The following is a 13,955-nucleotide window of genomic DNA, read 5'->3' on the forward strand; positions in this document are numbered from 1 at the left end:
GGCCTATATATCATAGGCATCATGTGTTAAAACGTCACCTTTCTACTGATTTCTATTTGCTTTGTGTCTTTATTATACGATATTTCCCGTATTATAGTTTTTTGTTGAAGTAATTATAAGATTTGTCGAATTATTGAGAACGAAACTGCACATAATTAGCGTAATTAAGTCAACCGCGCAAGTGAAAGAAATTGCGATTAGAAAAGATTTCGATCCGTGAGGTCTGTGGGTATTAGGAACTATAGAGTATCATTCTTACAACTCTAAATATGTTCTAATTATAGTCATGTTATAGGTATAATGTTCCTGCACATAGAGGCGGTGTTATGATTTGAAATTTATGGGTTCGAGATATTAGTCTATTTAAGTTATTGGGTTCTAAATTAATAATTTGTTCATATTTAATGAATTTCTTAAGACAAATATATAGTTTGGACCAAATTCTATTGGGTTCGGCCGAACCCGTGTCTCGTATGCTAACTCTCCGCCCCTGCCTGCACATGTTTTATATATATAAAATATTAAGAATTAAATTCCATGGGGCTCACGCCCAGCATTTCGGAGCTTACGCTTCCCCCGTATAAAAGAAAACGCCTTGCCTTACGTTAAAATTTTTTAAAACGTCTTTTTAAACACTGATATATAATGAACATGCAAGTAATTTTGTATAATGATATTAAATTCTTGCTCGTGCCTTTTTTTCCAACTAAGTGCGAGCTTGCTCACATTGCCAGTTAAACTACCTAATTCATGATAAATCCTAAATCCTCATAATACGTTGACTTGAAAGGAATTTAAACGAGGAATGTGATTATCTATGCTGACTGGACTTGTTTACGCTGACTTAAACATACTTTTCTTATACTCCATCGGATTCACTTTTACTGTCACGTTTTAATTTTTTTAAGCTCTTTAAGAAATAATAAATGAAGTGCATAAATTACCATGATACCCATATTAATTGATGTATATTTTATTGAATTTGAGAAAATGATTTGAAATGAGTAATAAATATTGTGGGTATAAAAAAAAAATTGTTTGTTTTCACAAGTAGAGTATGAGTAGCATAGTATATACGCAGATCTTATCTCTATATTGTGCAATATTTTCGATAGACCTTCGGCACACTGAGAATAAAATCACAACAGTTTTAACAAAGAATTACGAAAAAGAAACAGTAAAAACATGCCGAAAAACAATTCACCAATATTTACTCTAATATTATTCATATGTAAAACCACCAAATATGAAGAAGGAAGAAAAGAAGCAGTAATTTTTCCTCATTGACTTTCATTTTAGACTAACTTACAAGCCCAAAAAATATAAAAAATTAGACAGAACAAAAATGGAAAACAGATTGAAGTAGAGTAGTCACTATCATTGGACTAGAAAACAAGTGAAAGCCATCCAATTCAGTGCTTTGTTTGGCAGTGGTTGCTATAGTGTCAAGTATCTCCGCTTTCAACTAAGAGATTGTGAGTTCGAGTCATCCCAAGAATAAGGTGGAAAGTTCTTGGAGGGATGGAGCCGAGGGTTTATCGGAAACAGCCTTTCTACTCCAAGGTAGGGGTAAGGTCTGCGTACACACTACTTTTCCCAGATCCACAAGTGAAATTATACTGGGTTGTTGTTCGGTAACTTTGAGAGGTATCATTCACTAACCTTGGGTCCCACAACATCCAATAGAGCGTGGTTAAAGCGCGTGTTTCACGAGAGTGGGTATTAATTTAATTATCCAATTCAGCACTTCTTTCCATCTTTTTCCTAATACTCCTATCTTTTCACTTTCTTCGTTTCCCTGACAAAAACAGAACTATATATAAGACAAGTGAAGAACAGAGACAAAAACAAAGAGGACAGTGACTTAATTGGAAAACTCACTGGATCTTTCTTCTTCTTCTTCTCCTTAGGCATTTTCTTGGAGTTTTTCTTTTTTGCAAAAGATAGCAGCTGCTGGTTTTCACTAGAAAGCTTTATTTTCACTTGACTGAGATCTTTCTGGTCAGTTCAAAACTGTTTCTTTTATACTGTAATGGTTATGTTTGTCCCTCTGTTTTCATGTGTTTGTTGTACTACACTACTAGTGGTTGTTGAAAACATTCATTTTTCATGTGGTTTTGGTTTCTTTTTCTTTTCTTTTTTCTTTTTTGGTTGAATGGGTGTTGCTTTCTTTAGAATTAAGCTTCAGTCCTTGAGTATGTTTTTAGTTGGTTTTTAAGTGTAAGTTGGCGTTTGAGGTTTGCAAAGTTCAATAAAGTCACGAGTATGAGCGGTAGGAGAAGCCATTAATGCTTGCATTGGTTAGATTGTCTACGTCACACGCGTGCGGATCTTCCCGACCTTGCGTGAACGCGGGACTTTGTGCACCATACTGTTTTTTTTCTTCTGTTGTTTTCTGTTTTCTGTTATGTTTAGATAGTAAAACGAGACTTGTTAGATCTATTCAGTATAAGTAACTTATTTTGAGAAAAATTATCACCTGAGAACTGAAATTTCTTTATTTTTTTGTTTTTCTTTTACTTCAGCAAAAAAGTTAAAGTACAAGTACATAAAGTAATCAACTTCTTATCAGCTTCTAAAGTGGAGGTTTAGATAGCTTAAAATAAGGTCTTATTTTGCCTAAATATTAGCAGAGCTTAAACTTGTTACGTTATGTAGTGGGTTATTTTTATGAGATCTCCGTATTTTTATCAACACAGCTGTGAATTTGCTTTCCTTGAGTCGAGCGTCTATCGGAAATAACCTCTTTATCTTCACAAGATAGGGGTAAGGTCTGCGTACACACGTATGAGATTACACTGTTGTTTGTTATTTTTATGAGATCTATGTGGATATTATAAACTTAAAAAAAGAATCAACAAAAGATTTCCCATTATGTGTTAATTAGTGTTCCATAAAGTCATTAGTGATTACTATGTTAAATGGGACTTTTCAAATATTTTTGAAATGTGGTTCTAATATCATTTTCTTAGGCATATATGATTTTGTCCAAAAGTGTTATTGCTATACAGTATAAGCACAGGAGTAGAAATGAAGTAAAAGGAAAAAAAAGAATTGAATTTAGATATGGCTTACATAATGACATTTGTTTTCTTATGTTGAAACTTCCTTTCCATTTTTTCTCTTTTTAGTATTTTGGCTTCTTGCTCTTGTATTGTAGGTTTGGTTGGTGGTAGTGGAGGTAGTTTGTATCTGGAGTTCCTTTGAAGGGATGGTGTGTTTACTTAGTTTGGTTTCTAATTTGGATGTAGATTGAAATTTGCATATTTAATAAAATTTCTTTCTAAACCAAGGAATCTTCTGAATTATTTCAGGTGTTGCTGAGAGGAAATTAATATGCAGACACCAAAATCAAGGTATTTCTAATTTAATCAGATTTGTCAGTAGTCTATGGGTATCCCACTCTGCATTTATTGATCTTCTTTTTACATGTAATTCAAAAGCCTTCCTCATGTTTCATTTTTTTCCCCTTTCTTCCATGAGCTTTGAAAGCATTGGTTGTTGATTATAGTATATGAAGATCGATTTATCGATTAAAAGAGTGAATAAAATAAATTACAAATTTACAATACCTCATGCTTGGCATGCAGCCCGGTGAACAAAGTATCTCGCGTTAACGTAGGATTCGGGGAAGGACCGCACCCTAAAGGAGTGTAATACCTCATGCATGAAATAATGTGAAGTTAGTTACAGATACGCCTGCAGCAGTGTCTGCGTACAGGCTTGACGAAGTTACCAAGTACCTAGAAGTAAAGTAAAGTTTTATACCTCAAATCAAACTACAGGTCTCAGAGCAATGTTTGTAACTGTAGTATGTGCGCCATTCGTGCAAAAGAGTTCGATACTTATAACATAAAAAAGGGGAAGAAGAAAAGAGTTTGATTCAACGTCTCTCGTATTACCTATTATGTGAATGAAAATCTTTGACCATTTAACATGTAAGCTTCTGTAACATATTAGTCCTAGCAATAGAATACTATAACAAGAGTGATTCTTCTCCAAGTTCAAACCAGATCACAACATGTTTCCAGAAAATAGGAATGTTATTTGCCAATTCTGCAATGTTCTTTTGTATAGAGGTTTTGAAATCAATAATCTGATGGCGATTCACATATATTTCAAGTACTAGATTTTTGTCTGAACATATCATTACCTCTGTCCTTGTATTTGGCTGAAGGAATATTTCTGTGGAGGTGCCACAAAGGAAATCTCCAGCACCAAAAACAGCTCGAAAGCTTAAAACTTCAGGGTCAGATGCTGATTCATTGTCAGCTCCAAATCCAGCTACCAGTACACCTAATGAGAGGGGTGTCAAAGTTGTTGGCCGCCGTTCTCCACGAAGTCCAGTGGTGGAGGTAAAGAAGAAACTTATATGCTTAGGCTTATTAAAATTTCTGCAACTAGGACAAGTCTATCAAATATGTGCAATTAAGTTAAAACTCTCGTTCTTACAAACTGGCAGTTACGACGTTCATTTATGCTTTAACTAGTATGCTTCAAAATAACCATTTAAAATAACTTTGTTCTTTATTTTGGTTTCCTGTCTGACTCTAGCTGGTTCAAGGTACTAGCAGTATTTGATGGAAATATTCTACTTATACAACTTAAAATCCAAATTTACAAAATTATCTTTCTATTCTTAATGCTGCTGTTTCTGTTGCTCTTTTCCCGCTTAGAGGTCCTCAAATGTTGCTAATTTGCTCATTTTTCGTACTTTGTATAAACAGAAGAAGCATCCAACCAAAGTTACTGACTTGGAAACCGAGCTTGCTCAACTCCAAGATGAGCTGAAGAAGGTAAAGGATCAGCTCACTTCATCCGAGTCATTAAAGAGGAGGGCTCAAATAGAGGCGGAAGAAGCTAAGAAGCAGCTTGCAGCCATGTCAGAGAAGCTCGAGGAGTCCGAGAAACAACTAGTTGAGCTCTCCGATTCTGAGGATGCTCGAATCCTGGAGCTACGCAAGATCTCACAAGATCGAGATCGAGCATGGCAATCTGAACTCGAGGCTGTCCAGAAGCAGCACGAATATGACTCAGCTGCTCTTGCTTCCGCCATGAATGAAATCCAGAAGCTTAAAAGTCAATTGGACAGAGTGGCTGATTCTGAAGCCAATCAAGCTCGCCACGCTGAATCAGCTTATGCTGAGATTCAAAGCTTAAGGGGAGAACTTATGGAGACCCTTACATTGGTCGAGAAATTGAGAAACCAGCTAAATGATAGCAAAGAATCTGAGGCTTGTGCACTTGAAGAAATGAGTAAAGCTCAGATGCAGCTGGAAGTAGCAAAGATGACCGAGGATTCTCTACGTTCGGAAGGTCTAAAAGCAATGGAGGCTTGCAAATCCTTATCATTGGAATTAGAACAGTCAAAGAATCAAGTAGCTACATTGGAGGAACTTGTCAGTGAGCTCCAAACCGCTCAAGTTACTGCAGACGGAGTTAATGAGGAAGCCGAGGAACTCAAAACTGAGCTCAGTAATCTAAAACTTGAGGTAAGCCAACTGAAAACTGCATTGGAGGTTTCGGAAAGAAGATATCAGGAAGAATATATCCAAAGCACTTTGCAGATTAGAAGTGCTTATGAGTTAGTTGAACAATCAAAGTCTGAATCAGTTCAGAGAGAGGCTGAATGGGAGGCGAAGTTAAAGGTTGCAAAAGCGGAGTTGGAAGAGTTAAAGGAGAAACTGATGAACAAAGAAGCTAAGCTACAAAACATTTCGGACGAAAATAAGGAGCTAAATATGCAAGTTGAGAAAATACAGTCTGCTGATAGAGAATCTGAATTAGTAGCTGTACTGAAGGAATCAGAGTCAACTTTGGGAGATTTGCGGGCGAGTTTATTGGACAAAGAGACAGAGTTGCAGAATATTAAGGAGGAAAATGAGATGCTGAAGTCAGAAATCAAGAAGAGGGAAACCGAGGGTAGCAAAGTAAATGATGAAACTCTTGCTGTGGCAGAAGCCGCGAGAGGTGTAGAAAGAGAGGCTCTGATGAAGTTAGGACATTTGACAGATGAAGCAGATGAAAGTAGCCGAAAGGCAGCACGTGTTGCCGAGCAGTTGGATGCAGCACAGAATGCTAACTCCGAGATGGAAGCCGAGTTGAGGAGGTTAAAAGTGCAAGCTGATCAGTGGAGGAAAGCTGCTGAGGCAGCTGCAGCTATGCTTTCAACCGGCAACAACGGCAAATATGTAGAGAGAACAGGTTCTTTAGATTACCATACTATTGGTGGGAAGCTGGATTCTCCATTATCTGAAGATACAGATGATGACTCGCCGAAGAAGAAGAATGGCAACATGTTGAAAAAGATTGGTGTTTTATTGAAAAAAGGCCAGAAGTAGAAGCTTATCTTGCAGGTTGCTATTAAATAATCACTGTTTGATTTCTCTATTACTCATAGTGTAGTTTATGTTTCCAGTTTTTGTTAATAAATCTACTATATATCAATCGCTTAGCGGATTTTTGTATAGCTATTTGGAAATTAATAACACTCTATGATCTCATCTGCAAATACTGTAACTGTGTGTTTCCGAAGGAGGTTGTAAGTGCTGTACTTTCTTTTGGTTACAATTTCCTGTTTATATGGTAGTTGGTGTACGCTAGTATTTTCAACAAATCTGCAAATGTAATGAAGCAAAGATAAATAATTAAGAGTAGAATTTGATCTATTCATCGCTTCGAAACGTGCACTAAGCTCCCGTTATACGCGGGGTTCGGGGAAGTGCCAGACCACAAAGGTCTATTGTACACAGGGATTTCAATGGCTCGAACCCGTGACCTCGTGGTCACGTGGCCACAACTTTACCAGTTACGCCAATGCTCCCATTTTGTATAATCAAGAAGGATTTAATTTTAATCTCAACAGAATAAAACTCGATCCACCATTAAGATTTATTCCTCTCGTATTTTATTAGAGAATGATGTCAGGTGTCAGAACCTAGATTGCAGTATTCAATCACAACTCTTTTATAAATTTGTTACGAAAGGTGTGCGTAATGAAAGACACATAATCAAATATATAAAAGCATAGAGAAGAATAAAGATGGACACAACATTTACAAGGTGTGACACATAATTATTGGACACAAGTCATAGAAAACTCTAATGAACTTATAATTTGATTTTAATTAATCGATATTAACATTTCATGTAAAGATGAATTATAATTCATCTAAAACAACATATCACATGCACAATATGGTAGCTTATAAATTATATCTCTTGGAAAGTCGAATGGCTAAGAGGGAACTTACAAAAGCGGGATAGAGTGGATAGAGTTGCAAAGGACTATAACTAATCATAAGGAAGCCGAGGGCAATCTGAAGTTTCTCAAATTATTTGCTAAACTTTAAATAGCTTTTAAAAGAATTGGCTAAATCTTAAAGAGAGTATCTAAAAGCGGTTACCCGGTGCTATTTTTACGATTATAGAAGCCGGATACTGCGGGCCTGAGGAAACGCCTCAAAGCAGTGGAAATGACATCAGGTAGCCACTTTTGAGCATATTGTTTAAAATATATTCACAATTTATAATATATTTAATGATTAGCCAATTTGTTCAAACTTCAGGACACGACGTCCTGAATTATAAACTTTTAATCTTTAAGTTCGAAAATTATGTCCAAAAATTTGAATCTAATATCCTGAATTTTAAATTAGTAGTTCAGAAATTCAGGACATTTAATTTTGAATTTCAAATTAGCAGCTCAAAAATTCAGGATACTTAGCCAGCGTTTGGCCATAGATTCCCAAATTTATTCTGAAAAATCTGATTCGGGTGAAGTTTGGTTTGAAGATGAAAATGTGTTTGGACATCTGTTTTGGGTGAAGTTTGGTTTGGAAAAATATGAAACATGACTTATACCCATAAGTTCTAAAAACTATCACAAATACCCAACAATACCATTATAAATAACATTCATTATATTATCGCAAACCATAGTCCTGAACATAAATAAATTTGATACAAAATTATCATTTTTATAATGAACTACATGATACACTATCAGATGACCGAGAAGATGAAGCAACATCGTTACAAAATAATAAATGGTGGGCTCTTTTATAAAATATAAAAGTTTGGGGTAATTTTAAAAAAATATAATATTGATATTTTGGCCCAAAACAAGCTATTGAGCTGGTTTTGGGATTTGAGATTTGGCCAAAATATAGGCAAAATCTATGGCCAAACATGTGTTTGCCAAATAAAAATCAAGTTTATTTTGGCAAAATCTATGGCCAAACGGGTCCTTAATCTTGATTCTTGAAGTTTGGATGAATTGGCTAATCTTTAAATATATTGTAAAGTATGAATATAATTTAAATAACAGACTTAAAAGTGGCTACGCACTTCGCCCCAAACCATTCTTAGAACCCAACTTCCTCAAGCAGCCCAAACCCAGATCTAATTTATGGATAGGTTAGGGTTTTATTAGGCTGCTGTGTGCTGCTTCTCCTCATCAGCAACATATCAAACAAGAGTCTGAAGTTGGAGTCCTCTGTCACTCAGCAAACATGGGGTAAACTTTCTTCTTCTTTTTCCTCCATTTTTTTTCCATTTCGATTTACTTATTGCAATTATCCACCGCTATACATAATACATTACTTCCATTTGAACTTTCTCATTTGCTATCATCTGCTAGTGGCGCTATTATGGAAGTAAAAAGTAAAAGAGATTTTTTTTTTTTTTTTTTTTTTGGGATTCTGATTCTATATGTTCTATTAACTCTTATTTATTGTTAATTCTATCGAATGAATTATCTAAGGGAATGATTTCACGTTGATTGTTTTATTTTCCCTGCAAGCTGATGGTAATGGTAGATATGGTGAGTGTTTAAGTACGTTAGATCTGTGCAGGTACCAAAAATTGGCAGATTTAAATGCTTTTTTCCTTTGTGGCATAATGCATTTGTATGGAAAAAATGATGGCATGAATGTTCAGTAGGGAAATCCCAGTAATGTTACAAAATGATAAAAAAATGAACAAGTAATGTAGAGATTGAAATAAAAAAAGGAGTGTGGAGATTGTTACTTCATATCTTATTCAACCCTATCTTTCACAGGCTAAGTGTACCTACTTCTATGGTGCAAAATCCACCACAATAGTCACTAGACTTGAATAGACAGTGTAATAGATATACGTATAATCTACACAGTTCATTGGATTTATTATCTTGAAACAGATCGTCCCAACATGTTGGGTTATGGATATATAATGCAGAGTGTTGTGAATACATTAAACTAATCCTATACCTCTTTTCCCATGAACCATGTAAATTATACATGTGTGTATGAAGTCGGTGTACTTAATCCTTATGATTCTTAAGATGGATTTTAGATCCTATACATGTGGTGCTTTTAGAAGGATACACTTGTTCAAATAAATTTGGTGTTTTAAAGATAAACTTGATATTTTTTAATAAGTAGGGTATTTAGGTTAATAAGAAGGGTATTTATGTAATTTAACCTTTTAGTTTAGATTCTTACGTTTGTAAAAATGCAAATATAGATGTATATACTAGTTTTTCAGCACATGCATTACGCGTGGATTTCAAATCATTTAGTACACATGATTTTGGAAAACCCATTTATGGTTGAATGGAAAAATTATGAACCTTAAATCAAAAGGTTAAATTACCTAAATACCCTTCTTATTAACCCGAAAAACACCAAGTTCATCTATAACAGAGCCAAGTTTATTTGAAAGGTTTTAATGCTTCGATTTTACTAAAATATGATTATCAAAACTTGCAACTTTTACCCACCAAATGAAACTATTGGCTAAAGAAAAAATATCCAAAAGTATTACATCAAAATCAGATATAAGAGAAACAAGCCTTTAGATATATTATTCTATTTAAGATTTTAAAATTGGAAATGATGCAGAAAAGATTAACATGGAATGATAGGCACAAATCGAGAAATGGTCCAAATTCTATTCATTAATATCCTCAATTAAACTGAAGATAAAATGGAGAATCATGGAAAAGAATATGGGGGGTTGTGTTTCAATTAAAAAAAGGTCCTATCTTTGTCAAGTTGACAAGAAATAGTAAGGGTATTTAAGGTCAAGGAAATAAAAAATGGGAAGAGTGCTACCTTAAAATTGGAAATGATGCAGAAAAGATTAACATGGAATGATAGGCACAAATCGAGAAATGGTCCAAATTCTATTCATTAATATCCTCAATTAAACTGAAGATAAAATGGAGAATCATGGAAAAGAATATGGGGGGTTGTGTTTCAATTAAAAAAAGGTCCTATCTTTGTCAAGTTGACAAGAAATAGTAAGGGTATTTAAGGTCAAGGAAATAAAAAATGGGAAGAGTGCTACCTTAGTACACTCATCTAGTAGGTTAGCAAAACCCTATATATATATATATATATATATTTGTATATATAGGGTCTTGCTAACCTATTACATTGCTATAGTAGGTTAGCATTGTCCCCGTTTTAATTTTCCTTTGACATCTTTAGGAGTACATCGCTAAGACACTAAAATGTTGGGCTTTTCATCGTTATACCCTAAATACCAAAGTTTGGTCCTTCTTTCTCTTTCTTCTCCTTTGTGTTCCTGCAAATCTATTAAATGCAGATATACAATCACCATTTTTTTCATGAGTTAGAGCTCAAAGACTATAAAGTTGACTTCTTTAGAGTCTGGTCTTCATGGACTTATGGTTTTGTATTAGTCGAAGAAAGAATTGGATATAAGTTTGTTGGAAAAAAAATGGAGTACGATTTAACTGGAAAAAGAAATGGAAAATAGTAAATCATTAGTAAATATGAAAGAATGGAGAAGGGGTGCCAATTTTTGTTTTGGTAAAGAAGGTATTTTTCGAAATAGAGAGGAGTAACCGCCGAAGAAGAGGAAAGATTAGAAAATTAAAATTGTAATGGCTAACGAACAAAGAGGAGTTGTCGACGGTGAAAATGAGTTCGCCCAAAAATGAACATGACCTTTTGATTTCACTGCCAATGAGGAATGTGGAGAGAGGCCTAGATGATGGGAAGAGGGCGTGTTTTATCAAATTTGGGTGAATGGACGAAACAGTCTCACCAATTACCATTAAAGAGATGATATGGGCTTTACGAGGATATTAAAGGAAAATTAAAAGGGGATACATTGCTAACTTATCACTCATTTATACATATTCTTAACCCTATGAAGAACACGCCTCAAGTGAGAATACTAATCTTTTCCATATCTCTTGCTATGCTTACTACTCTCTCCTTTTCAATTTATGTGCCATAGTATGACTGGAAAATGAGTTTAAGAAAGTAAGAATGACTTTTGTCATTTCTGGTCTTAAACATGCCATTACATTTGTCTAGCTATAAAAGCTTATCATTAAGGTAAAGTTGAAAGTTCTAGTTAAATTGTTTTCAAATATAGAAAGCTACCATTCTTTTCAGTACGAACTAAAAAGGAAAAACTACCACATAAATTCGAACAGGGAGTATTGTCTTAAACACATTATCAACACGGGTTTTCCGTCCACACTGCTTTCCTACATCTCTTGTCTGCTTCCCCTAAAGATCCTGCCAATTCTTAATGAATTACTACATGAATTTACAACAATTGTTTTGATCATTGTTGACTTGGGATCTACCAAAGTAAGTGTGGAGATTGTTACTCCTTCCGTTTCAATTTGTGTGAACCTATTTGACCGGGCACGGAGTTTAAGAAAAGAGAGGAGACTTTTAAACTTATGGTGTAAATTGAGACACATTTTGTGTGGGGGTAAATTGTTTCCAAATAAGTAAAGGGTCATTCTTTTTGGCACGGATTAAAAAGTAAAAAGGTTCACTTAAATTGAAACGAAGGGAGTATTAGATAATCTCATTCAAGTGTGTATTTCATAGGGCTAAGATAGCCTATTTTAGGATGCAAACTTCACCCCAAGAATCAGAAGAGTTAAGGAGACAATGTATACATTATGCTCTATATGGTTCATAGAATAAGTTATCTATTAAATTGTCTACTTCAATCTTGTGACCCTTGGGATAGATTTTGCACTCTATAAAGTATTCTTAGCTCGATGATACATACAACTTGAGTGAGATAAACTAATAATAATCTCTACATCCTTATCAATCAAAAAATAGTCTCTACTTCCCTCTCTTTATATCTCTGTTCCTATATTACTTTATCTTATAGGATTTCTGTTATCAATTGATGCTAGACAGTGTGTCTATGAAATTTGTTGATAAAAATCCCTCATTAATTCACTTCCCTCAACCCAAAATGGACCTAAAATTCTTTTTGTAAGCTTCTGGCCGAGCTCTGAAGAACAAACTCTAAGCTACTAATTAAGAGATCTTTGCGGTTGGGAGAGATGATCATTGCCCATTAAGATTATGTTTGTGTTGCTTTGGACGATTAGTTCATTCTTGATTCCTATGATTTCTTGAGAAGGTACTAGTTGAAGGGGGAATGCATAGCCATATTGCTCATTAAACTATGTCATTATGGGTAAAATTTTGCAGGAAGACACGCGGTATGGGAGCTGGACGCAAGCTGAAGTCTCACCGCAGAAGGCAAAGGTGGGCTGACAAGTCCTACAAGAAGTCCCATCTTGGGAACGAATGGAAGAAGCCATTTGCTGGGTCATCCCATGCCAAAGGCATTGTGCTTGAGAAGATGTAGGTCCACTTTACTCTGTTTATAGTTACAGTGTCCTCCAAGCGCAGATTTATAGAACTTGGCTCTAACCATCAAACTTGCTGGAATGTCTTGTGCAGAGGTATTGAAGCTAAGCAGCCAAACTCTGCTATTCGTAAATGTGCTAGGGTTCAACTCATCAAAAATGGGAAGAAGATTGCTGCTTTTGTCCCCAACGATGGTTGTTTGAACTACATTGAAGAAAACGTGCGTCCTTTTGCTTTCTCGTACTCTCTCCTTCACATGTCTCAACTTTTTCTTTTCAGTTTTCTTGTTGCTAACCTTGTTACATTGCAGGATGAGGTGTTGATCGCTGGATTTGGTCGTAAAGGACATGCCGTGGGAGATATTCCTGGTGTTAGGTTCAAGGTTGTGAAGGTTTCTGGTGTCTCTCTTCTGGCTCTCTTCAAGGAGAAGAAAGAGAAACCCAGATCTTAAGTTGCCCTCTTTGCCAAAATACTTTTAAGCATGTAACAGGCTATTAGCTATCTTGAGTTTGTGAACAAACAGTTTTTGATCTAGGTATTGTACTGGAAATTTTGGTTCTTTCCTGAAGTTCATATTGTTACCCTAAAGTATGTGGTAATTACCCTCCCCCACCCAAACCAAAAAAACGAGACTTCTCTAGAAGTTTATCTGGCAATTGTTCCAGCGACGTTAGTATTAAGAAGTTGTGATATTATAAGTGTTATAGATATGTCTCACATTGGACCATATCTCTTTACCAATATGACGGATGGTATAGGCAAAATTCAAAAGGTAGTTGGATTGTTTTCCTCCCTTTTGCATTTGACATGAAATAAAACTTCTGTCGAAGAAGGTAATGGAATAATTGAATGAGAACTCACTGAAATACTCCATATGCATAAGCTAATTACAATTCACAAGGCTGATGACTGTAAAGCTTGCTTTGCACTAATTTGGGCTTTGCATTATATAGTAAGAATTTTTCATATTCCATTTAAAAATTTTAAACTAAATTTATACATGTATAATTATTAGTAAAGCTCATACTTAATTTTGCAGTGCAATCTTTGCAAGGCAATTCATATATTATTAGTTATCGCATAATAATTTTTATATTATTATTAACGCAATAACATACAATGTAATTATGCATGAGTTGTTTTACGAGTGAGTGGTGGCTTTCATAAACACTGTCCTAAGATAAATCGCTTTTCAGGAAAATATATTTGAGAAAAGGAATTACTATTTGAACAAGAAGCTTTTCCAAATACAAGCGGGGAGTTGATGCCAAAATCTGCTTAAGCTAACAAAATCTTGGACTTTAC

At 35.0% G+C, this 13,955-nt stretch overlaps 2 protein-coding genes and 1 long non-coding RNA gene across 5 annotated transcripts; 2 read left to right on the top strand and 1 right to left on the bottom strand.

Annotated features, from left to right (window-relative positions):
- Positions 1–1,247: 1,247 nt before the first annotated feature.
- On the bottom strand, positions 1,248–2,020 carry LOC107799121 (uncharacterized). Its single transcript, XR_001651072.2, has 2 exons — positions 1,882–2,020; positions 1,248–1,798 (listed from the first exon to the last, which is right to left on the bottom strand). It is a non-coding gene; the product is annotated as an uncharacterized LOC107799121 (long non-coding RNA).
- Positions 1,817–6,511, top strand: LOC107799120 (interactor of constitutive active ROPs 2, chloroplastic-like). 3 transcript variants are annotated; one of them, XM_016622197.2, is made up of 5 exons: positions 1,817–2,001; positions 3,161–3,214; positions 3,315–3,356; positions 4,178–4,355; positions 4,728–6,511. In XM_016622197.2, exons 3-5 carry the CDS (start codon positions 3,337–3,339, stop codon positions 6,339–6,341), a joined length of 1,812 nt encoding a protein of 603 aa, XP_016477683.2. In that variant the 5' UTR covers positions 1,817–2,001; positions 3,161–3,214; positions 3,315–3,336; the 3' UTR covers positions 6,342–6,511. The 3 variants fall into 3 exon arrangements, with proteins under 3 accessions (XP_016477683.2, XP_016477682.2, XP_075103389.1); XM_016622196.2 differs by lacking the exon at positions 3,161–3,214; XM_075247288.1 differs by lacking the exons at positions 1,817–2,001; positions 3,161–3,214 and adding an exon at positions 2,047–2,766.
- Positions 6,512–8,352: 1,841 nt separating this feature from the next.
- Positions 8,353–13,218, top strand: LOC107799116 (small ribosomal subunit protein uS12). The gene is made up of 4 exons (XM_016622193.2): positions 8,353–8,518; positions 12,489–12,644; positions 12,744–12,870; positions 12,961–13,218. The coding sequence occupies exons 1-4, from the start codon at positions 8,514–8,516 to the stop codon at positions 13,099–13,101; spliced, it is 429 nt and encodes a 142-aa protein (XP_016477679.2). The 5' UTR covers positions 8,353–8,513; the 3' UTR covers positions 13,102–13,218.
- Positions 13,219–13,955: the final 737 nt, after the last annotated feature.

Source organism: Nicotiana tabacum, chromosome 24 (genome assembly GCF_000715075.1).
Source record: "Nicotiana tabacum cultivar K326 chromosome 24, ASM71507v2, whole genome shotgun sequence".
Classification (NCBI taxonomy): Eukaryota; Viridiplantae; Streptophyta; class Magnoliopsida; order Solanales; family Solanaceae; genus Nicotiana; species Nicotiana tabacum.

What these genes read in the sequence shown, in the direction of transcription:
- LOC107799116 (XM_016622193.2), top strand. An exon ending in GGCATTGTGCTTGAGAAGAT is followed by an intron (nt 12,645 to 12,743) that starts GTAGGTCCACTT and finishes TGTCTTGTGCAG; the next exon opens with AGGTATTGAAGCTAAGCAGC. An exon ending in TGAACTACATTGAAGAAAAC is followed by an intron (nt 12,871 to 12,960) that starts GTGCGTCCTTTT and finishes GTTACATTGCAG; the next exon opens with GATGAGGTGTTGATCGCTGG.
- LOC107799120 (XM_016622197.2), top strand. Translation starts at nt 3,337, where the DNA reads ATGCAGACACCAAAATCAAG. An exon ending in ATGCAGACACCAAAATCAAG is followed by an intron (nt 3,357 to 4,177) that starts GTATTTCTAATT and finishes ATTTGGCTGAAG; the next exon opens with GAATATTTCTGTGGAGGTGC. An exon ending in CACGAAGTCCAGTGGTGGAG is followed by an intron (nt 4,356 to 4,727) that starts GTAAAGAAGAAA and finishes TTGTATAAACAG; the next exon opens with AAGAAGCATCCAACCAAAGT.